The 23,427-nt window shown below is 32.1% G+C and overlaps 1 protein-coding gene across 13 annotated transcripts in view; it reads right to left on the minus strand.

Moving 5' to 3' along the window:
* The window catches only part of LOC148628931 (uncharacterized), a 49,008-nt gene extending 31,434 nt beyond the window's left edge, over positions 1–17,574 (minus strand). For 8 of the 13 annotated variants that reach the window (XM_088541068.1, XM_088541045.1, XM_088541011.1 and 5 more), the window contains exons 1-3: positions 17,402–17,574; positions 3,286–3,392; positions 2,153–2,270 (exon numbers count right to left, since the gene is read on the minus strand). In XM_088541068.1, the coding sequence (XP_088397194.1) occupies positions 2,153–2,270; positions 3,286–3,392; positions 17,402–17,467 (291 nt within the window). In that variant the 5' untranslated portion in view covers positions 17,468–17,574. Of the gene's footprint in view, positions 1–2,152; positions 2,271–3,285; positions 3,393–6,059; positions 6,764–17,401 lie in introns of those variants that run through there. The other 5 variants (XM_088541029.1, XM_088541002.1, XM_088541053.1 and 2 more) reach the window with 4 other exon arrangements.
* Positions 17,575–23,427: the final 5,853 nt, after the last annotated feature.

The raw sequence follows: 23,427 nt of genomic DNA on the forward strand, positions 1-23,427 counted from the left end.
CATCACATTATATAAATTTAACCAGGCCATGGTTATTAAGGCGTTATAGAAGTAAATGTTTCTACATAGTCACTAAGTGACTGTCTATGGACTACTTCAGATTATGTTTCCTCCATTACACCGAATATTCATTGCTCTTCTTTTATACAAATTGGTTCAAGGCCAACAGTTTAAGAAAAATTAAGTCTTAATAAAATGCTTTGCTAAGTACATGTTGAAACAACTGCAGTAATACACCACATAAGGAAGCAGTTATATTGTGTAGAATATCTATATAGAGTAAGCGATAAAATAACAACATTTCTAACAACATTCCACACCGAAAGAAAGTTATAACGGAAAATTGACATTAACTTTTATCATTTCAATCCCCTGCATAGAAAAAGCTTATCTGACTATTTAAGCCACAAAATGTTCTACTGTATAATATTTATATATATATATATGTACAGTGGCAAGCCTTCTTTAAGAAAGTAGGACATATTGAGTGAACTCTTGTGGCACCAAATTTGTTAAAGTTCAAATCTAAATCAAATTGTAGTCTATTTATAGTGTTTCAATAGCTTCTATATAGGACTACATGGATTAATCAAAATTAATTATGTAAAAAGATTCCAAATGTGTTTTAATCATCAATATTTAAAATTTGGAAGTTTCAAATCAAATATAACAAAGCTGTTTTTTTGTTATAATGAACAGTATTTTCAAATTTTAGAAAGGTCTATTTTAATAATCAGGCTTACTTGGGGAATATATTAAGCATTAATAATGGTGCTGTGCGTGTACAGTGCATAGCAACTAAACCTGTACTTCCTTGCCCTTTGGTTTATTTCTTTTTTATTATGAAAGTTGTTAAGTTAGCTATAAATTCTGTTAGCTATAATAAGAAGTTTGGCAATGGTAAACACTAAGATTTTCGTATTACATCGTATGTCTGAACTGGTATTTGAGTATACCATTCTCTGTACTAGGGCCACATTTTTATAATTTGTTGGTTTAAGGATCTGCCAACCTGATTTTTCCAGCTAGGAGAAAAAATAAAATATTGAAATTTCAGTTTCCCATTATTATTTTTACAGTCACCAACTTCAAAGAAATTGTCAAGTGCAAAATTGTAATAACTACTTTTTAAAATGAAGTTACCGACAATACCTGCTTCTAGTTTTATTCTTCAACAACTTGACAAAGCAAGGTCAGTGAGAAGATCGAAAGAAAATGGCTGCAAAAATTTCACCACTTCAATGAAATCATGTTTAAGTGTTTTGGTATTTTGGGAAATAACTTAACACTGGCTAAAGATGTTAAAATCAAAATATCTTTAATTGAAAAGAATGTAAACCAGTTTTTTTTTAGTTTTTAAAAAGATAATGTAGTCTCTCAGTGTAATTGCTAGATAAAATAGAAGACAAATGTAAAAAAAAAAGTAGTTTTTTTCTGTCCCTGAATTCTTCCCTCAAGTACTTTGTATGTTTTCTTTTTCAATATTGACTTTTTACTAAGCCCTTCTGTTACACAACTTGTTTACACCAAAACAATGCTCAACGGTATATTAAACAGTACATGTTTTTGACCAACCCTGTTTTAAAACTCGAACTTCCACTTTGATTTTAACTTAACTTTTTAGTAACTTTTTGCATCTTTATTTTAACCTAACTATATCATACTGTAAGGAAGGCTATAGATGCAAAAAATAAGGAAATTAACATTAAGTACTGCACATTGAATTTATTGGAAACTTATAAAATTGAATGAGAATTTGTGTTTATAGGTACATAAAGTAGATTAAAATCACACTTCTAAACTATGTCAGGTTAGATTAATTGGAATCTTTGAAAATAAAAAAAAATGTATGTTTTTATTTAAAATATAAATAGTAGATATGTATTTCTGGTTCCCATTTTATTATTTTTCTTTTCCAACTGACCGACCTGGCTTAGTATATATACAAAGGTAAACATTCTTCACTTGAAATTCATGTGAATGATGCTTCACATAAAATTAATGAAGACTCGATTCACCTGAATTTCGTATGAACTGACTACTCTGTCACATTTTATTTGCCCAATTCTGGTGAAAATCATGTGATATAATTTTGCCTGTACATGTATATGGTAAACTTGATCTGGTCTAGAGATGAACATTTTGTACCTACCCTTGTTATACTCCTTCCTACACTTTTAAGGAATATATAATCCCTAGGCAGTAACTCTGCACCCAACTGTGTTTCCAACTCATCACGAAGATTGCACACTCTGGTATCTGGATGAACCCTGAAATACGATAAAAAATTTTTACTTTCTCCTTTCTTACGCCTTATGTTTGTCATTGATAGAAGTATTTACCCCTATGAGAGTGTGATCATATAATAAAAACACTTTACAAGCTGTGTCTTCAAAATCAGAAAGAAAAGTATTTTTCTAGTACAATAATTGAGGCTTACTGTAAAAATACTTTTATTCGTGGAAACCAATTTTTGTGGACCAGGGAAGAACACAAGTTCATGGATTCTTGAATTTGTGGTTCTAATGTTTTCAGTATACACATCAATGGGAATCTCTTATTCGTTGGGAACTAAATTTCATGGTTGGTGTACCCACGAAAACCACTAAAATTGGTACCCCACGTACAATAGTATTTTCACCGTACTTAACATACTAATGTAAAGCCATATACATGTATAACTTTTTAGACTAAAATTTCACCTTCTACTTTCTAGAAGCATTCAAAAACTGTTTATTTGTACTGTCTAACTCAACCTAAATTTTTGTCAACACACTATTTTTGAAAATTATAATGCCTTGAATATAAGAGAGTGTAATAAACTGTTATGCTGCTCTGGTTGTTATAGGGCCTACAAGTCTTGTCACATGACATTGAGAATTCACAAGAATTGGTCCATAATTCCTATCCAAAAGTATAAGCAATGGTTATTTATACAGTAAAGACAGCAATCTCATCAACGAAAACCTCTTATATATAAATACAGTGATCAAATACAGTAAGGCTTGTAATAACTCAAAAAAGAAAATTTTATAACTATGTACCATTTTGATGTACCCGGAAACCAAATACAAATCAATCTTAAGATTTAATACTTTCTACAGTAGAAATTCTGTATTAAAAGTAAAATGTGAACAAGACTTATAAAAGTCCAATAAATTTATGTACCAGTACAGGAGTATTCCCATAATCCCTAATGTTAGCAAAAAACCCCATTCACAGCTCAACAACTAAACAACTAAAACTGTAAAGCTGTTTATCCAATATAATTGTATGTGAATTTACCTAATGATTCCGGCAGAAATTGTTTCTGTAACATTCTGATTTAATAAATTGTTATAGCGCTCTCTCCATAGTTCTGGTGGAACTATATACACATGTAAATCTGCTAGCTGAAAGAGAGAAAAAATTGATTTCTAAGTACGTTTCTGATGGAAATAAACTGTTATGTTATGAATATTACATGCTGGGTATAAAAATTAAACATGAAGATTAAACCAAAAATATAATTGTACAATTTTGACATTTCATATTAATTCAATCTGCATTCAGTAGAGATATTCCTACATGTTTTAATTGAAATTAACAGAATAACACCACTGTGCATCAAGTACTAAAACTACTATTTATGCACTTCCGATGAAAGAAATTGAGTTATTGGTGGTTGAATGAATGGTACATTTAGTTTAGTTTAAATTCTGTAGCTGCTCGTAAGTTAGTTAAACTGAAATTAATTTTTTCTGTACAAAAGAGACCAAAGGAAAACACCAGTGCATCATAAAAGCCTGGAGAATGAATTTTACAGCAAGTTAATTGTATGATCCTTATGACTTTATCATGTACTCAGTTATATGTAATAATATATGTACATCAATAAAATTAAACATGAAAAGTCCACTTTCTTAGAATTTCTCTATAACATCTTAAACAGAACAACCCTATATTTAAGTCTAAGAAAAAAGGATAAAGGGTGGTAGGAACTGAGAGATATTTATAGGTATTTAAAATTACGAATTTTTCCCTCAAAAGGGTATGTATAGTGACCAGAAACTACAAAACCTGAAAAATGCTTCAGTCTTTTTCTCTCAATAAATTACTTCACAAATGAGAGGTATAAAGGTATCTGAAAATCAGCTGATTGCCCACACATATGAAGTTTACTATTTCAACTTATTATAAGTTTATAAGATTATCTGGCTAAGAAAGATTTGTGTTTTTTTTTAACAAAAGAACAGATTACATCAAGAGTCTAGGAACGCCTGTAATCTTGTATAAGCTTCAGAGATTTAAGTCAGAATTTTACCCACTCATTGTAATCAATGACGAAGTACTAGAAAACATGGTACATGTGGCCATGCCTTAAAACTGTGATGTAAGCATGTTGGGAGTCCAAGTTATGCACAAACAATATTTTTAATCTAAGATTCAGTTAAATACAAATGGAATGGGCTACAGCCATAATGCCTTCCTTTTTGGTGATTTAACTTGTTATGGGCCAACAATTTTATTACATGACAACATAAATTGTTAGAAAAATATTTGATTTAAACCCAAACATTGGCTGTATACAGCCTTGATTTATTTCAACACTGGACAATAAAAAAGGTGAAAATATCTCCTCATTAAGTCAAGTCGATTTGTGACAAGTCTCTACAAATCTTCTATCAAAAAATTCAAATTGACACTACTTTAACACATTTTTCTGGTATTATTTAAAATTCAATCTGTACCTAGATAAAGACCAAACTATTTCGAGCCATGATAAGCTTTTTTTTTTTTTAAAACCACTCCTACTATATATGAGAGATGAGAAAGACAAGCACTTAATCTCACACAGAATTTTAATCATGTCTTGTAACCTTTTTTAAAAATGATATTGACAATACTCAATGCCTACTGAAATATAACAGATCTAACCAATTTAGATTCAGTAGTTTTTGATTACATCTGAAGCAAATTTGACAGCTAAATGATTTCACTAACACCCACTTAACAACCAAATTGTTGTTACATTTCGATCCTAGTCTCCATGACAAAGTACTACTGGTATACTGTTTTTACCATTTACCATGTTTACGGCATACTTTTAACATATTACTCTATAATACATGTATACTTGATGTATGAAAATGGACTGAAACGAAAAATTCTTGAATGGGAGAAGCAGAAGCACTGCAATACAAATATTTCAATTGTTCTCATTTCTTTGCTCCAGATTTTAATCATATTAATGACAGTGAAAAGAGGACTTTTGATGTTTTCCTTAATTACATACATTGATATTACAAATTCAATGAAATGTGACTAATTAAGGAAGAACAGTAGAAATTTGGTCTACCTGAATTCAGGTTCTAGGATTTTTCAGAAATTGAGGTTTCCTCAGGAAAAATCAATATAAAATCAACTTTCCCACAGTCAATGACTGCTTTCCTAACAAAACAATTCCTTACAGCATATGAAGTTTTCAACTTGCCACGAGAAAGTGTAACCAAGTACCTAACTTTCCCTGACCCAAATTTCACTTGCCCCGGGTAATGGGAAATAGGAATCCTAGAACACTGGAATTTGAAAAAAAAATTTTGTTGCTAAATGAAATTTTCTATTTGTGCAGACAAGTTTCTTTTCACATTAAGCCATAATAGCAGTTAATAAAAGTTTCACCTACTAACAAACATGTATGAATTAAAAGGATATTCAAAAAAAAAAACTGAACATTTATTATTTAAAAGCCAAAAAGTAACCTATAATTAATTACGCCATTGCTTGGTCTTATAACAACTCCCAAGTACTAATAGGGGAAACTAAAAAGAAATCTAAATTTAAAAAATCAAATCCTTAACTGATATCAATACAAATTTTTTTTTGACTTAAACGAACTAAGATTCCAATGAAGTCAAACCAGTTCAAAGTTTCCAAGGATAAGTATGTAATAAAGAACATTAACCTTGGTTCTACTTCTATCTTTCTTAAAATCTAGAAAGATATCAAACATTAAAAATAAATTACATCATAACAGTGTTCCTTGAGACTTCCTGATAAGAAGAACAATGCTACTATACCTCAGCACTTTTAACCCGCGGAACTTTGGGTCTATATGAAGCTCTGCTTGCAACATCCATGTTAGAAACCAACCTGGATAAGAGCACTCACTGACACAGAAAACTATATCCCAACTTTCTCCTTGACAAGAACTATCAACTATAAGCTTATTATTAATCTACTTTAAGAGTCCAACATTAGAAAACCATAACACAATGTAAAGTCATCAATATCTATTTATCATCTATCCACGATTTACGTAGAATTATACCAAAATCCATGTGAATTTGCTAAATCCTAGTATTATTCTTGATACCATTTTTTACACTTAAGAATAAAATGTCCTTGTTTATCACTGTAATAAGTTAATGCCTGTCAATTGAAACTAAAATCCTTAATGATATCCTGTTAGAATATTGGACTCCTTTACATATTTGTATTGCACCAAGTTTTATCAACGGTTTATCGCTGCGCTTTAAACGATACAATACTGGTTGATAATAAAACTGATAATATTTCCTTGGCCACTTTAGTGATAGGGTTTTTTCCCTATTGACCAGCACACCTCAAATACGATACACAACAGATCAAGTGGATAATGTCTTTCTCTTGAATGTGAAATTGTTTACCAAAGACAATTAATACTTAGAAACGCCTCAGAATTTTAAACCAATATTTAATCCCTATTTGTAGTAAACATAAGGCTCCAATAATAACAGTGACAGTCAGGCCTACATTGAATGGGCTTTTAATTCAACTGAATTTAAAATTTTATCAAATGAGCTAATAATTGAGTGTATTTAATCTGAATCAATACCTTCTCCAAGGCATATTGACGAACTATAGTGGATCTAATGACAACCATCATAATACCTCAATCAATTAACACCATAATCAACAGTTCCTGGGATAAGGGTATTTATGTCAAGAAATATAATTCAGCCTTTAATTAAAGAGAAGTGTTAAAACTTGAAATATGAAACAATCACAAAAAGGCTAATTCAACATTAAATTTTCTATTTTTAAGGGAAGTGATGAAACAGGTGTATTTTACTATATAACTGATATTGTGGTAATTTAAAAAAAAAAATTAAAGATCAAATGACATTTTAGTGCCTTCTTATAAAAGCTGAAATGAAGTCATGCTTCATCTGAATCAGTATAAAAATAGAATACATCATTTAAAATACTAATTGTTATTCAGGCATAAAGAAAATTTGAAAAAAAGTTACAAATTTTGTCAAATTTTATGTGGGAACTATAAAGATGAATCATGATCAGTACATTACTTTATTTAATGGTAAATATATAAAAATCAACTAAAGGTTTAATTTACAGATCAATCTTCAAACATATAGGGCTATAACCACTAAAATATACTTTTATGACAATCCTAAAAAGTTTATGAAAAATAATTAATCAATTCTAGTATGGTCCCAGTACACAGATTTTAAAAGTCGAAGATCATTAAATTGGTCATCAAAGAAAGATAATAACTGCCATAGTAACAGGTCAATAACTAGAATTATCTTCCTTGTAGTTTAATTCCTGACTGAATGTTTTATCTTTTAAAAATAACATACTATGCAATAGAAATTTGAGCTAAAATTTTAATATTTTTTTGTAATTTTACAATAGTCCATGTCAAAACATTGAGCAAAGTCTGAGTATTCATGAATAAATTACAGGCATCCAATAAAATGTTTAAATTATTTCAATTTCTAGGAAAAATAAAGTTATATAATAAAAGGTTTGATATGTATCATGGTTAATAAGCTGTAAAACATCTATCTTCATGATGTTTTTGATCTGAAATCTACAAACTGTTTAACAACTGCTTAAAAAATACCATATACTAATGGGTAAATGAACCCTCTTTGAAGTTTACAATGAAATAGGTATAGACCAGCACCTCCTGACTTAAGAAAAGATTCAGTTCAGACAAGTGTTCAGCTTACCTAGGTCCAAAATGCATTTACATTAATGTAAAGAAACATCCAAATGTGTCTGGTTTAGACAGGTTTTGGTTTATTCAGTGCCTGGTTTATAATGTTACAATTTATTCAGTGTCTGGTTTAGACAGGTTTTTTGGTTTATTCAGTGTCTGGTTTAGACAGGTTTCAGTTTATTCAGGGTTTGTTTTAGACAAGTTTTGGGTTATTCAGTGCCTGGTTTAGACCGGTTTCCATTTATTCAGGGTTTGGTTGAGACAGGTTTCAGTTTATTCAGGGTTTGGTTTAGACAGGTTTTGGTTTATTCAGTGCCTGGTTTAGACAGGTTTCACTGTTTATCATTAGAAGCCATATTACCAGTATGCTTGTCATGTTTGTGTCTCTAACTTGAACATGTCAAATACTTCCTTTAAATACAGTGCACTGCCTGTTAAGCAAACACTGAAGAAGTAACAATACTGAGGATACATACCAGGTGAAATCCTTGGACACGAAAATGTTTGGAAAAACCAAAAAGACAACTTATGAACAACAAATAGATGGACACAATATAACTAAAAATTAACACAAAACCCCACTAACAAACCAGGATGGAGTCAGATGCTCCAGAAGGGTGAGAAGTTCCTGCTCTTGCAAGACATTACATATCAGTCAGGTCATACCATGAGTAAGTTACTATGCCATATCTATAAAATCAATGAAATGGTAAAAAATACTTAAAAGTTAAGAGACAAAAACTCCATATACTGGAGCTGCTTGCATGTTACTACAAAGAAATGGACAAAAGACGGGGGAAATTAGTCACAAGTTTGTCATTGAGTTAAGTCAATTTTGAGATGAAGATCAAATTGGGAGGTAGACTTTAATGTGTCTGTAGTTCCCCACAACTCCAGTTTTTTTCAGTAAGATCAGATGAAGATATTCAACAAAGCTAGAATTATATATTGATAAAATATCATCAAATAAAAGGAAATCTGAAATTAAAGGACAGTGCACAATTGACAGTTGGATTGCCTACTGACAGTTGAAATACTTGTCCACTATACTGAACAAATATAATGTCCATCAAAAAATTCAACATGGTGATGTTTCCATCATTTGTATATTTGTTGTTTAATTTATATTTTTACCAAAATGTAAGATTTTTCATGGCCTATGGATGTATCTTTGATTCTTGGTAAAAAAGCAGCATATCATAAGTTTCCTTTTTAACAACTTTTTCCTAGGAATGGTTAAAGGAAGTATTGAAATTCAAACATTTAGACTTATATGAGTTAGGGATGTTGAACCACAGAAAGCTATGAAACAATGCCCCAGTTCAAGACCAGCCTTCAGTGAATTTAGCAATAAAAAAATGACTTCAAAAAGTAACCCTGAGAAATATTCATTTCTATTCATAAAAAAAAGTATGTATCAAAACTAAACAGATGAAAAAAAGATTAATTTCCAAGGTGTGTTTTAGGACAGTATACACTCAACCTTCACGCGCCTACCTTTATGAATACATCAAAAAATTGTTTGTCCGGAACTCCAAGGGTATTTTATAATGACCTTCAGATAAAGGTATCAGATGACATAAACAATACAAGACTGACGGCAGTAAGATCATTTCGGAGATAATCTTTGATCATTTTAATGAAAATGTTATTAAATTAATTGTACTAATTAAATTTTTTATAGAGTCTTTTCATGAGATAGAGGCCCTCCAGTTGAGAAGCACTGCATTGTTACTATTGTAGATCAGTCTGCAAACATAACTCTTAAAATCATGTATTACAGACACAACAAAGATACTTGTGGTCAAGTTTTGGAAATTTTTAATCTGTTTCTGCAAAGTTAAATCTTCAAAACATCTATCATTAATTTAACATCTAAAGAAAATGTGATGATCAGCACTAAAACAATACAACAAAGATACTTATGGTCAAATTCCGTCATAATTGAACTCAATAATTTTTAATATTTCAATAACAGATGCCCAGTGACCAAAATTGCAGATAAGTTAAATTTTGGCAATTAGACAATCTTTGGTTTTTTCTTTTTGTTTTTGTTTTTACAATGTGACATTTGGCCACTACTAAATCAAAGGAAATCTGTCGCTTATTAAGAAATAATTTCAAGACAAGATTGTAAGTTTCTTATATAACAGTAGTATATTTTTCTCCAGTAGTGTACCATGAGCACAATGAAAAACACCAGGTAAGCCAAAGTTATGTACTGATTAGAAAAAAATCATCATGGAATTAAAAGTAAACAAAAAATGTCATTTTTGCAACCATGGTGACAAATTAAATGAACCTCTGCACTTCCAATTGATTAACTATGGAACAAGTAAGTGACCTACACTACTTCTTTTCTGAACATTTTACATTTGTTTGTTTTCAAGGTAGGTCCAAAGTTTTATTCCAACAGTATAAAGATTTGTTGTCTATTAAGATAGAGTAAAAATGACATAATCCCGAGTTAAAACACAAGCATAAAAGGGTCAAGTTTTATTTAAAATCACGCTGAAGTGCTGTGTCAACACTTTTATATTGAGGCAGTTATTTTCAACTATGATATATCAGGTTATATATTGAATCAAGCCACAACAGGTCTGTTCAAAGTCAGATTTAGGACAGAGATACTTTGTAGTGTTGGCATAATGAAAACAACCTAGGCCACAATGGGATGGAAACCAAGTTGATCTCCCAGGGAAATGACTTCAACTTCCACAGAATTGAAACCTAATTATGGCTTCCTATGGACTAATGTTGAAGATTTCTCTAGTCCAGTGTTGCTAAAGTTCTGTAAGGAACAAATTATATATCTACCCTACATTAGTCATGAAAACTGCAACCAAAGTGGGATAAGGAATAGAAAATAAAACTTTAAAAGAATTTACAGTCCTATGATGATAGTTCACTAAAAAAGAAACTACAGACAAATGTTTCTTTGATTTCAATGCAAATGAAACCATTTAGTTCATAGTAAAGAAAGGGAAACTTAATCTACTTTTACTTAAAAAAAAAAAACAATAAGTCTTTAAACTTGAATATTTTTAATTTTAAACAGTTTTTGGTAATGACTAAAACCAGCAAAGGTTGAAAAAAAAAATTTTCCAAGAAAATTAATGCTAGCTGGGAACAAATAGTGCTCCTCTACTTGGTGACCTATTCCTTCACTCTTATGAGGCTGACTTAATAGCTGATCTGATCCAAAAGAAGGAAAATTGTTTAGCTAAATCCTTTAACCTCAGTTTCTGCTATATAGTTGACATATTATTGTTAAGCAATCCTAGTTTGGGTATTTTATACATCACACATATCCCAAAGAACTTGAGATAAAGGTTAATACAAACACTGTGAAGTCAGTCTCATATCTCGACCTACACTTTGAGATCAATGGTAAAAGGAACATATTGACCAAACTACCAGGTATATTACAAACGCCATGATTTTTCATTCCCTATTGTCAACTTTCCTTTCATATGTGGCAACATCCCTTCAGCACCTGCGTATGGAGTTTTCAATATCACAACTCAAACATTATGCCAGAGCTTGCCTAAATACACAGACTTTTTGTATTGTGCTAGACTACTTACAATTCAGCTTCTGGAACAGGGTTATGTTGCTACAAGATTGAAGTCATCACTACAGAAGTTTTATGGTTGTCATCATGAACTTGTGTATTGTTACGGCAGATCCATCTGCACCATGAAAACTGATTTGTTCAATGTGTTATAGTTTTCCTTTCCTCTTCTGTCTACCCTGGAATTGACTTTTTATGAGCAACTCCGCAGGTGTTTCTAGATAAACAAAGGAGGCTTACCCTACCAGTGCACCTGGTCCATGCTCCCAGTTTTTAATGCAGTCGGAGTTGCTCATTTACTTTTGTTACTTTGTATCATATGTATTATTTTGGTTATTTCATGTTCTCTGCTGTGTGTGTCTGTTTTCCATGTCTGGTCTTTGTACCTGGATTACATTCTTTTGATTTCAGCTATAATCTTGGTTCTACAGTATTTTTAGGAACAGGACTACCAGTACATGAATTTTATACTTCAAATCTTGTTTGTTTCTCTTAATAGCATCGTAAGAACCAAACTGATGAGCAACCTACAGTGGGTTCTTGAATTTTGCAATATAGATCTACATCTACTTGTTGGTCTTGCAGCAGAAAACAATATCAGGTTGTGTTGGACCGTGTATATACCTTCGTTAAATGCACTAAAAGGTTCCTTATTGCTTGAGCTGAATAAGTACACATCACCTAATGTTATATTCTTGCTGTCTCTTCTTAACTTATCATAATTTCAGGAGAAGACCCCATAAGTATGTTATTTTACTTGTGTCTGATCCATTTTGTTTATTACAAAAAAAAAAAATGTTTAAACTAAACTGTAGGTTTATTCCAAAATATGTTGTTTACTTTTGTAAATGTTATATAGAAGTAATTAACATTTTTACCTCAGTTTGACTTGTGCTTGTGTGTTAAATATATATACAGAGACATTCAGCAATGTTTCAGTGCTAACTTGAATGTATTATTAAAACTACAAATGAAAAGATTTCATTAAGGAATGTCCTAAATATTGACTTTAGCTGAACCTCAAACTGAAAGGCAAAGTTTACTTCGAAAACTGAAGAACATTATTAATCTAAGGCCAAAAAAAATATGTCTGTTTCCTGCTGCCCTACCTATTCTAGATCTTTGAGCCTACCAGTACCCTAATCATTTTATGGCCATTTAGGCTAAAGCATCATTAAATAATAACTCAATGAAAAAATGTATTTGAAACATAAATAATTTCCCTTCCTACATGTACCTACCCTAATTTTTTCTTGCTGGTAGCAGGAAACAAGAATATTATTATATTTGGCCTAAGCATATTTCTAAAGTTCTTGGAATTCACAAGTAACTTCTTTGTTATCTTTATCAACAAGACATGCACAATTTGCAGGACTACAACTAAGCCATTTTATGAATGCTTCATTGTAAGACTGTGGGACGTCATTTTGTTTACTCGTTTTCATTATCACTCTTTGATTTCACTTATAAAACCCTAGTCATTTCTATTCATAACTAGATTTTAAATCTCAATCTAAATCAGAAAAAATAAAGGATCATGAATGAGGCCTCTATCCTGTGAAACAACAGGCACAACATGAAGTTGCATGCTAGGTATATCCCCACTCATACAGGAAGTTGATATTGTAGAGCAATCAAAATCGCTGACAACATATGCCCCATCTGTAAAGCCTTAAACCCAATTTAAAACCAATCCATCGACTAGGATCTGAGATTTTTGTGACAAACATTTTCTCAATCATTCTGTTTAGTGAAAAATGACTATTTCCAACAAAACAAAAAGTTGGCATGGTACAGCAATCAAATTTGCTTACACTGTATGACCCATCTATCTAAATCCACACCCAAATTTGAATTATATCATTCATTGGAAGCTGAGATGATTGTAATGAAATTTGGACAGACAAAATGACGGATGGACATGGTGATTCCAATATACCACCGACCTGTTGAGTGGGGGTAGAATTAATTACTAAGGAATACTGAAGTTTGGTCTCAACATGTGGGCTAGTCAAAAATGCATGATAGCAAGTTATATAACAGTGAGATATTCAGCAATTTTCCATAAAATCAAGGGTATTTGTGTACCAAGGCAGATAAAATAAAATAGCATAGATTTATTCTTAGTCAAGATATTATATTCTTCAGCTGATTACCTATTAAATGTTTCCCTAAACTTCCTACACTCCTACCACCAAACAAACTGTATACAGAACTGAAAAGTGAATTTCCTTCAATCCCAGTCAACATTTATTTCACAATCCTTGATTTTTATTTTTCAATGATGCTGCATACTAAAACCAAAGTTGTGTTCACATCAAGTTATTTAAAAATACAATCTTTGAAACTTGAGAAGAATCAATATTTTAACACTTGTTATCCACATGATATGAAATGCAACTTGGAAATACTTATAGAATCTTTAACAAAGAAACATTCTGAAAAAAGCAATACAAGCATTCTTTCACAAGTTCAAATACAAAAAAAATATGGATTAGAACAAGCAATAAATATTAATTATACGCGTTTTAAAAAACAAATTGTAAAATTATCAGTTGATAAAATCATATATTAATCTAGAACATGCATTCTTGACAAAATTTCAGTTAGTTTCAAGTAAGTCTGTTGAACTGGTACTAATAACCCTCAACAATTCAAAATAACAAGGTTATTACACTGTGAGTATCTGAGGTATATCTGGTTCAATGTTCCTAATAATAATTGCTCAGAGTCACCAATAAAAGGATTACTATACAAACACTAAATTCTAATATACCAGCCATTACAAACGAGCCAATGGAATAAATATAGACATTTGGCTGACTTGATATTTCTTAGAATGTACTTTTTCTTTCTCTTTTTTCATTTTCATGCTTCAAAACAACCTACATATTTGTGTAAGTTTTAGACATTGTTTTCAATTCTTCATATTTGTCCATTTCAAAAGAAATAATCACTTAACATTACGTTTGACAAAATTAATAACATTTAGTGTAGTGTAATTTATGTCTAGGTCAATGAAGACTTCGTTATATGACTTGGCAAGTTGGCTGAAGCTTGAATTCATTACTCCCTTTTGGTAAAAAAAAAGGGGGTGTTCACCAACTAAAAAAAATAAAATCAGAAATTATTGTGTGTGATAATTATTGTAATTTTATTACATTACAGTCCAAATGTGATTTATTAAAATCCTGCATCAGTTATTTTCATATCTGTAATGTTAAAAAAGTCCATAATACAAGTTTGAGTTTTGGGGATTTTAAGTTGTATGTACTTGGTGACACTTTTTGCAATAATTAAAGCATTTGAAAGTAAATTAAAAGAGGTTTCATATCAGTTCAGAAGACAAGAATGCTTTGGTTAATTTTTATTCAACTGGGAGGTTATGAATTAAGAATCCTTAACCATTTAAAGAGTGAGATAAAAAAAATCTCAAATACCACAAGGAAAAATTTCAAAATATCTTAACATGGCTCAACTGAGTTCAAGAACAGCGAAATCTTACCCGAGGGTACATGTATATGAGATTTCCTACTCTGGCAGTGTTCATTCTTTTTCTCATTTTATGGCATTACACCAATTCAGCTATAATTTATTCTAACATCACAAATATCACTTTTTATCTCCCTCACTCCAGAGTTTGTGAAATCTTTCATGACAAAAAGTGTCTCAAAAGTGAGAAATTAATTCCACTATTGCTTAAGGGGGAACAAGACAGTGAACATGCGACTTTTTACAAACCACAAGACAAAAAGACAAAAGCATAAACATTCCTGGACTTCATTATATTTAACAATTAACTGAAAAAGGAATACAGATAATGCAACATGAAAATCTGCGTGATATCAGAGTTAAAAATAGTAGCCTGCCTACCAGCCGAAGACTGGTTATTTTTTGGCAGGGCTGGCTAATTTTAGCAAAAATCTATATAGTAAATATATTGAAAAATTGTATTCAGGACTGGCTAGAATTTGAGTGAGTTTCTTACCCTGTTCATATTTAGCTTTTTACTCCTGAACATGATTGAAAGAATAAATAAAATAATCATAACTGAAGTCACTGGCAGAAGTTAACCGCTTTTCAAATATAGTGAATTTCAATTGCCGCAGTAGAGACATTGAATGATAACTATATATTAGAGCAATTCTGAAAAATTGTGTTGCACTTCTTGCTTAACCCCCCCCCCCAAGACTCCCTCATTTCAACTCGCTAATATTCTGGCAGGGGAAAGTTACTTCTCCCTATTATTTTGAAGTGCTGTGAGCCCTGCAATTTATCATAAAATTGGCATATACTTGCAGTTAAAACTTAAAAGATTGAATACCAGGTCAGTTATCTACATGTTTTAAATCATTTATTCAAGGAGTACTGATTTATTGACTAACTAATTATATTTTATAAGTATGTTGTTTCTAAATTTTGAAATAATATCTTTGTTTCAGAATAATTACTGGTGTGTACATGTATGTTATTAAACAAACAAAGAAACGTAGATATTGACCAATAAATAAATACAAACAAATTTGAAGTGTTATGTTGCTAGCACACCAAAATCTTTTATTACATCATTTCTTACAAGGTTTTACAATACCATTGTAGAACATGTAATTTTATAGTGGAGATTAAAGCAGTAATATTAGGCAGCATACCAGAAAAGCTTTTTTCTGTTTTATGCAACAGTTACCATATGATAAATATTAATTTTTTGCTAATAACATTTACATCAATTTATAGCAAAAAAATGTAATTGTTTTTATTTACTATCATGAAAAGAAACCCATTTATAGCAATAATTGGTCTTATTATACAATTACTTTGACACATTGATTAAAACCCTTCCTCATTTACCATGTTGACTGTTAACATTTCAGTGCAACAAAATATTCAACAGAAACTTGTGAACTAAACCTGCATATCTACTGATTTTGTAACAGAAGTAAAGTATTAATGAAACAAGTTAAAAGTAAGTTAGTCATTTGTATATTCACTATTTCTGATTTCAGTTTAAATTAGTATTAGCGATTATCTATAAACAAAAAGCTATTTAGCCCTTCGTTCAATCCAGTAAATAACATTATGCTATTTAAATAGAACACACAATTATATATACTATCGAGAATGTCATCTACGCCAAAAGTTTTTCAAAGATGTCTCAAGTTTCAATTACCTATACATAAATATGCGTAATGCTATCATGGACTCTTTTAGTGTATTCAGTATTGTTAAAGTTCTATTGCACACATGTAGTAACCAGGTCAAAAACAATAGAGGCAATTAAACAAACATATCTTTAATAAATATAAAGGGACTATGCCTATAAGATTTAAGGACATGGTTAACTTGCCAACTTCAAATACACAACCACATTGGTTTGATTATTTATGACTGAAATAATTTATTTCCAATGGAAAAGATACTTTAAAAAGTTTTTTTCAGAGAGGGTTGCATCAATTAAAGAAAATTATTTATATGCAAGGGCATATACATATTCCTTTGTAATTCCATGCAAGTTTAAATCTGTGGGAGATGGAGATAAAAATGTCATATCATAACCAGTGATCAAAATTTCAAACCATGTAACATCATTCGATGCATACATTGTATAAGCATATGGGGAGATCAAACAATTCAACTGATGACAAAATAGTTCAAATAATCATGATGTCAGCGGCATTTTGTTAATATGACTTGCAACACTGATTAAAGTAATTTAAAAAAAATGAGAATAACTATGTAACCACCTCTAAACAATTTAAACGTACATTGAACTAAAACAGAAACTAAGAAAGATGCAGATGACAAAAGTGAACTCATCGAAATACAATACTCCATGTTCTTACCTCAGCCGAACTTGGCCTCATTCTACTTCTATCGTTCAAGGAGCTATAAATCTCCTGTCTACTCATATCATATTTTCCACTGTCACATTCTTAAAATTGATATTTTCCAAAAAGTTAGAGAGAAGACCATCACGCTGTTGGTTTGTTTCCATGCATGATCACGTGACTTCCGGTTTGTTACACAAATCGAAAGTCCTCCTTGTCGTAGGAACACATTCAGTACAAATATAGCATGCAATATATCTGATATTTTAATCGCTAACGAAGCAAATTTTGTTGTTGACTTTTTTAACGTATATGAAAAATAATTATATGAGGCCATACCCAAATACTATTTTCCCAGTTTCTTCATTATTACTTGCTAATTCCAGCTGAAAGTTGGTACATTTTTACGAAATGACATGATGGTTATAATATTATCAAAATTTTCATTGACGATAAGTCAAAATTGCATCAGACTCTGTTTATGGGACTTTGTTTCTGGATAAGATAGTATCCATTCTTTGCTGGTACGGGGATTGACGCTAGGTACGGTGTGGAATTCAAATTCAATGACTACTTTAAAACAAAATCAAATATTTCAAAACCTTATCCAAAGTCTTAAGGTGAAGTTTTAACTTAATGACTTTAGAAAAAAAACGTAAAATTCGGACAGGGCAGGACAGTGAGAAAGTCAATAAATAGTGTTGGGTACGGTAACTTCCGGTTAGACCTTTTAGACCTTTTGACTTTAGAAAACTGATCAAACAAGCAATATCAGAAATTATATATACATCATTTTCTAGATGATAAAATAATTGAAACGGACTTTTCCAGGCCTCCTGCAATTTCCAGTTCTTAACATACCATAAAAATGAATATTTTAGCAAAACATTTTTGGGGTACGGGGAAAAGTTGGTACGGGTACGGGTACGGGTTACACATTTTAGACCCTACCCATAGACCTGCAGCAGGTCTATGATGAGACTGAGACACACAAAACAAAGAAATCGAAACAATCAAAACAAACACGCACAAAGCTGTATAACCAACTCGGACTTCACTTCAAACTTGAAGCATGAACCGTGTGCACTGGTAGGGTAAGCGAGGTGCTCTTGAAAAGTCAAGTCCAGGGTAGACGAAAGAGGAAAGGGAGCTATGACACGTTGAACAAATCGGGTCTTATCGTGCAGATGGATACAACGATCCAGGAGTACATCATAGTGATGACAACTATACAACTTCTGCTGTGATGATTTCAATCTTGTAGCAACATAATCCTGTTCCTGACAATAGTTTTCCTTTAATTTCCCTCAATCTGTAAGTGTAGGTACGGTAAGAGGCTAATTTCATAGTGTCTGTAATATCCTTTATCTAAAGTTCTTTGGGGTAGATGCGATGTATAAAATCCCCGAAACTAAGATTGTTTAACGATAATCATATAGCGGAAAGTGGGATCAAATGATCTGGCTAATCGATGTTCTTCGCTTTGGATCAGATCAGCTATAAAGTAAGCCTCATAAGAGTGAAGGAATAGGTATGCGAGTAGAGTAGCACAATTTGTTACTGCTTGAATGCCGACCGTTTTTTGAATATCGCGTCCTTCATACTGGACAAATACGTTGTCGTTTTTCTATATAAAAATCTACCAAGTACTACATACATGTATTTGTATCTAGGTGTACCGTCATTTTTTTTAACTAACAACGATGTCTGTATTTGAGTCGCGATTTTAACAGAGTATGGGGAACAGAAGTATAAAAAGTTGAAAAATAATAGGTTTTAATGCTATTGTATTCGGATAATAACCTTAAATTAAAGGTTTCCAGATCTTTAGATTTTTTTCAGGATCCACTGAATTGATACCACAGCGGGAGTAACTTGAGCGGCGTTAAGGGACTGGAGACCATTTTTTACAGCTTGCGCTGTGAGTATAGAAGTTAAAAGTTTTGAAAGCGTTTTGGTTGTACATTTTGCAGATCCAGCCATGTATAGCTTTGTTTGTATGGGTTTTGACCGGAGAATGATTTCTCTTGACTTTCTACAGGTTTTGTCTTAGTAGGTTTACCATGAAAATACCTTGAAGAATTTACAAGGATTTCATAATAATTTCTCAAATAACACCGTGTTTGATGAAAGTGTGGTCACTGGGAAAAACATATCTATGTTATGAAATGGATAAAACCAGACGAGTCCGAAAATATTACAAAAGTTGCTGAACCTGAGCTATTCACACGGACCAGGCATCAAGTTTTCGTTACATGTTTTTAACAATACTATCAGATTTATAGTTAGTTACAGCTCTGAATATTTTGATGATAATTGTTACTTACCAAATTTTTAAAATGTAATATACATTGTGTTATTTTACAAAACTTGCAAGTGATTAAATTACATTCCCTAAACTATCTACTTGGAGTTAACAAAAAAAGCTTTAGATATTGCAGTTAGTAAGAAAATTTTGGAGGTAGAAAAAAGACATAAAAAAACCCAAAATTTCGTGCTAAAATAATTTCCCCAGATTCTATGGTGGCGTTCATCAGGTCCTTCCCATTAAATGAGAATCGAGCGCACCATTTAATGTTCTGCTTGCATTATACAATCGACAAAATCATGAATAAATAGTATATATATTGATATTTCTGTCCACCTCGATCTTTAATAATATTATACTGACAAGCAGTCCACGAAAATAAGAGAACACACGGAAGAAGGGAAATAACCGATGTCAATTCAGCTAACTAATTTCAATTAAACTGATATATATATATATATATATATATATATATATATATATATATATATATATATATATATATATATATATATATATATATATATATATATAGATGACACAATAATTACGCATCTCTTAAATTAATTTTGCACGTACAAAATTATTTTGATAACTTGTGCATTGCAACTTGTCAAAATGATTTTGTATGTGCAAAATTAATTTAAGAGAGGCGTAATTATTGTGTCATGTGGTAACTATTTGAAACAGTTGTCTGAATACTAATATACTTAAATGCTTAGAATTTATTAAAAGAGAGATATTTGTCAAGTATTTTTGGGTAAGTGTACATTTTTAAAACAGAAGCTAGCAAGATCTAGAGGGAGTCTTTCTAAGGAAGCAACTAAGTCTGGATAGAAATAGGATTCTCATACCTTATAGACGAAACATGAATCAAAATACATACAAATATTGCAACATGAATTAAGATTTTTCCTTTGTTCATTTTCCCAAGTAAACCTAGAGGAGCAAGTGTGCTCTGAATAGAAATCTTGTATGATATTGCATGAAATGTCACGCGTGTTCCCATAGAACTCAATTGGAAAAAAAAGATCACGCAATATCCAACCTTATTAGCATATTAAATATTGCACATGGATAACTCCGCCTCTCACGAATAGGATTCCGCCTTTAAATAATAGCCAATTTGAAAAAAAAAAATTCTCAATCCATGTTACAAATGTAAATTAGTGTTTTTATGGGAAAAAAATGCCGATATTATATTAGGACAGCATATCTGAATATCAATACATTCCTGTAAAAGCACCAAATCGTACATCTCAAGCAAAACGGGCAGCAGAGGCCAGCCATCTGCCACGATGGTCAACTTTTATCTTTGATATAATGCCGACTGGGCAGATCACAAAATACCCGTGGCTGTGTATTTCTCATTGTATTAGTCAATGATCGATTTATGCATGGTTGTGGTCAATTCATGTCACAAATCATTTATAAAACCGCCTCCCTCGTTATCCTGCGGGCTCAAAGTCTATTTAACATAACTCGTACGATCGTTCTATAAATATATGCAGTTCTCATGTCTCTATCCATTTCAATTCCACAATACAAGTTCCAAAGACGATCTTAACGAAATGGAAACGTTCCGTAATTGTAATTTCATCATTTATATATGACTACAAATCTTATTAAGTCGCTAATATTGTATAGCGACTTCTTGCACTCGTAATTTCAGTATTTAATATATATTCGCATATGATTTGCATAAATATTGTCAGTATCAGTTGATCAAATTTTGCCTTTTCCTTTATATTAATATACCACAAAAGGGTTAAGGTAGGGAAGGAAAGGAAAAGGCTGTGGTTGCAGCTGAACCGGAGACGATCACGGAGAAGCCGGCTACGGTATAAGAGCTGGAAGAAATAATAGCGTTTCTGATTCTCTACAGTAAACGCCTTGCGGATTTCAAAGATGTTGCAAGTAATGATGCTCTTTTGGCTGAACAAGCCTGCATCAACATACACAATCAATTAAATTATGATTATCATTATCGATGTCAATAACTGTTTTCCTGGTACCCAAATGCACCCTGGGGCGAGTTGAAGTACGCCTTCAAAAGTTCCCTGTGATGCTTTCTGTCTGCAGTAGCTGAATTAGGAGGTGCATTCTGTTGATCTGCATTTGGCCAATCACATTGGCCCCTCCATGCCCCAGGAGTGACATTGTTGTTTTCATCTTCGTGATCTGCCTCTTGTGGTGTAATATCTGAATGCCTAAATCGCAGTAGATTATGCAGAACTGTTGTCGCTTCAACAATATCTTTAACCGTATTTGGTTCTACTCTTGAGTCCCCAGAAGACACCGGAATCTATTAGCTAGTATGCCATAGGCATTTTCCACCACTCTCCTCTCCTCGAAATTCTTCAGTTGAAAATTGTGTCCTCCCCACAAATGCATCTCCTGCTATATGGTTTCATCAGATAGTTCCATAAAGCGAAGGCATCATCCCCTGGGATATAAAACAATGGCATTTCTACACTGTTATCAAGGTTGACTGTCAAAGGACAAGGGGGCTGAAGACCTATGGAATCATCTTCTAGACTGTTGAAGAGCTCAAAGTTGCTAAAATTCTGAGCGTCTGACATGTGACCACCACCAAGCTATATCCAGATAAATTTATAATGGGCATCTTCTATTGCTAGAAGTGGTATGGAAAAAGAATCCTTTGCAGAGTTGATAAAATTAAAATAGTTCAATGGTTTGAAAAATCATGTCGGATATATTGTTATCAAGAAGTCACCAAAAACCGGCAGTTGTAGAAGTGGTACGGAATGTAATATCTAGGGGATATGCTATGCCTTAAAATTGTTCTAGATACACAGTTTTATCTGTAATAAGAGGGAAATTAGTGGTGAAGTTGAGGCCATATTTATCGAAAGGTAATGTGAACCTTAATTTGCCAATTATCGCCAGGCTTTATTTGTCAAGGGTAGGTTGAACGTCGTCTTTGAATGCTTCTACAATAGCTGTCTCCAGTGACAAGATGTCTGATGGTCTTTGCTAGTTTGATTCCTGCTGATCAAAAGGACTTCTTATGCTTGTCCACTTCCTTTCAATAGCTGGAGTAATTTTTGCAGCACCTCATCAAAAAGCTGTTGTATTAATTTTGTGTAGTTTTAAAACGCCACTGTGTGTATAGTAGACTAGAAAAAATGTCCAAATTGCTGTCTCCTCTCCTCGGTTATCCATGACCGAACCCCAAAATGCCTTCTTGCTTCCTTCCTCCTTGCTCTTTGAACTAGGCGTTGTATCTGATGGCCCTGTCATTTATCTTTTTTTCTAATTTCTTTATATATGCGTACATTAAAATGGAAAATGTCACATTGTCATAAGTTTCGGAGTTCTAAGTATTTCATTACCTATGATGCGCACTCTGCACAGACGTGTACAGTAATGAAATATATATGGGCATAACATAGACACCATTTTGGATCGAATCGTAGCGAATCATGATATTTTTTCATGTAATCGTGAAATTTTTACCAACTCTAATCGTATCTAATCCTTAGTATCGTTTGTAAACGTATCTTATTGTTCCACACCGTATTTCATCTTGAACATCGATCGTAATGATCGTATCAGAGCCTGATCATATCATAACCGGGACAATAGCATCTGAACGTATTCGGTCGTAACAAAATGTATGTCGTATCCTTACATGTCGTGATATTCATAATTTGAGCCCCGTGCACCTGAGGACCGGGTGTCAAAAGAATAGGCCTGCAGCAGCGGTAAA

This window comes from Perna viridis, chromosome 1 (genome assembly GCF_037379345.1).
Source record: "Perna viridis isolate PV_CMFRI_1.1 ecotype Kerala chromosome 1, ASM3737934v1, whole genome shotgun sequence".
Lineage (NCBI taxonomy): Eukaryota > Metazoa > Mollusca > Bivalvia > Mytilida > Mytilidae > Perna > Perna viridis.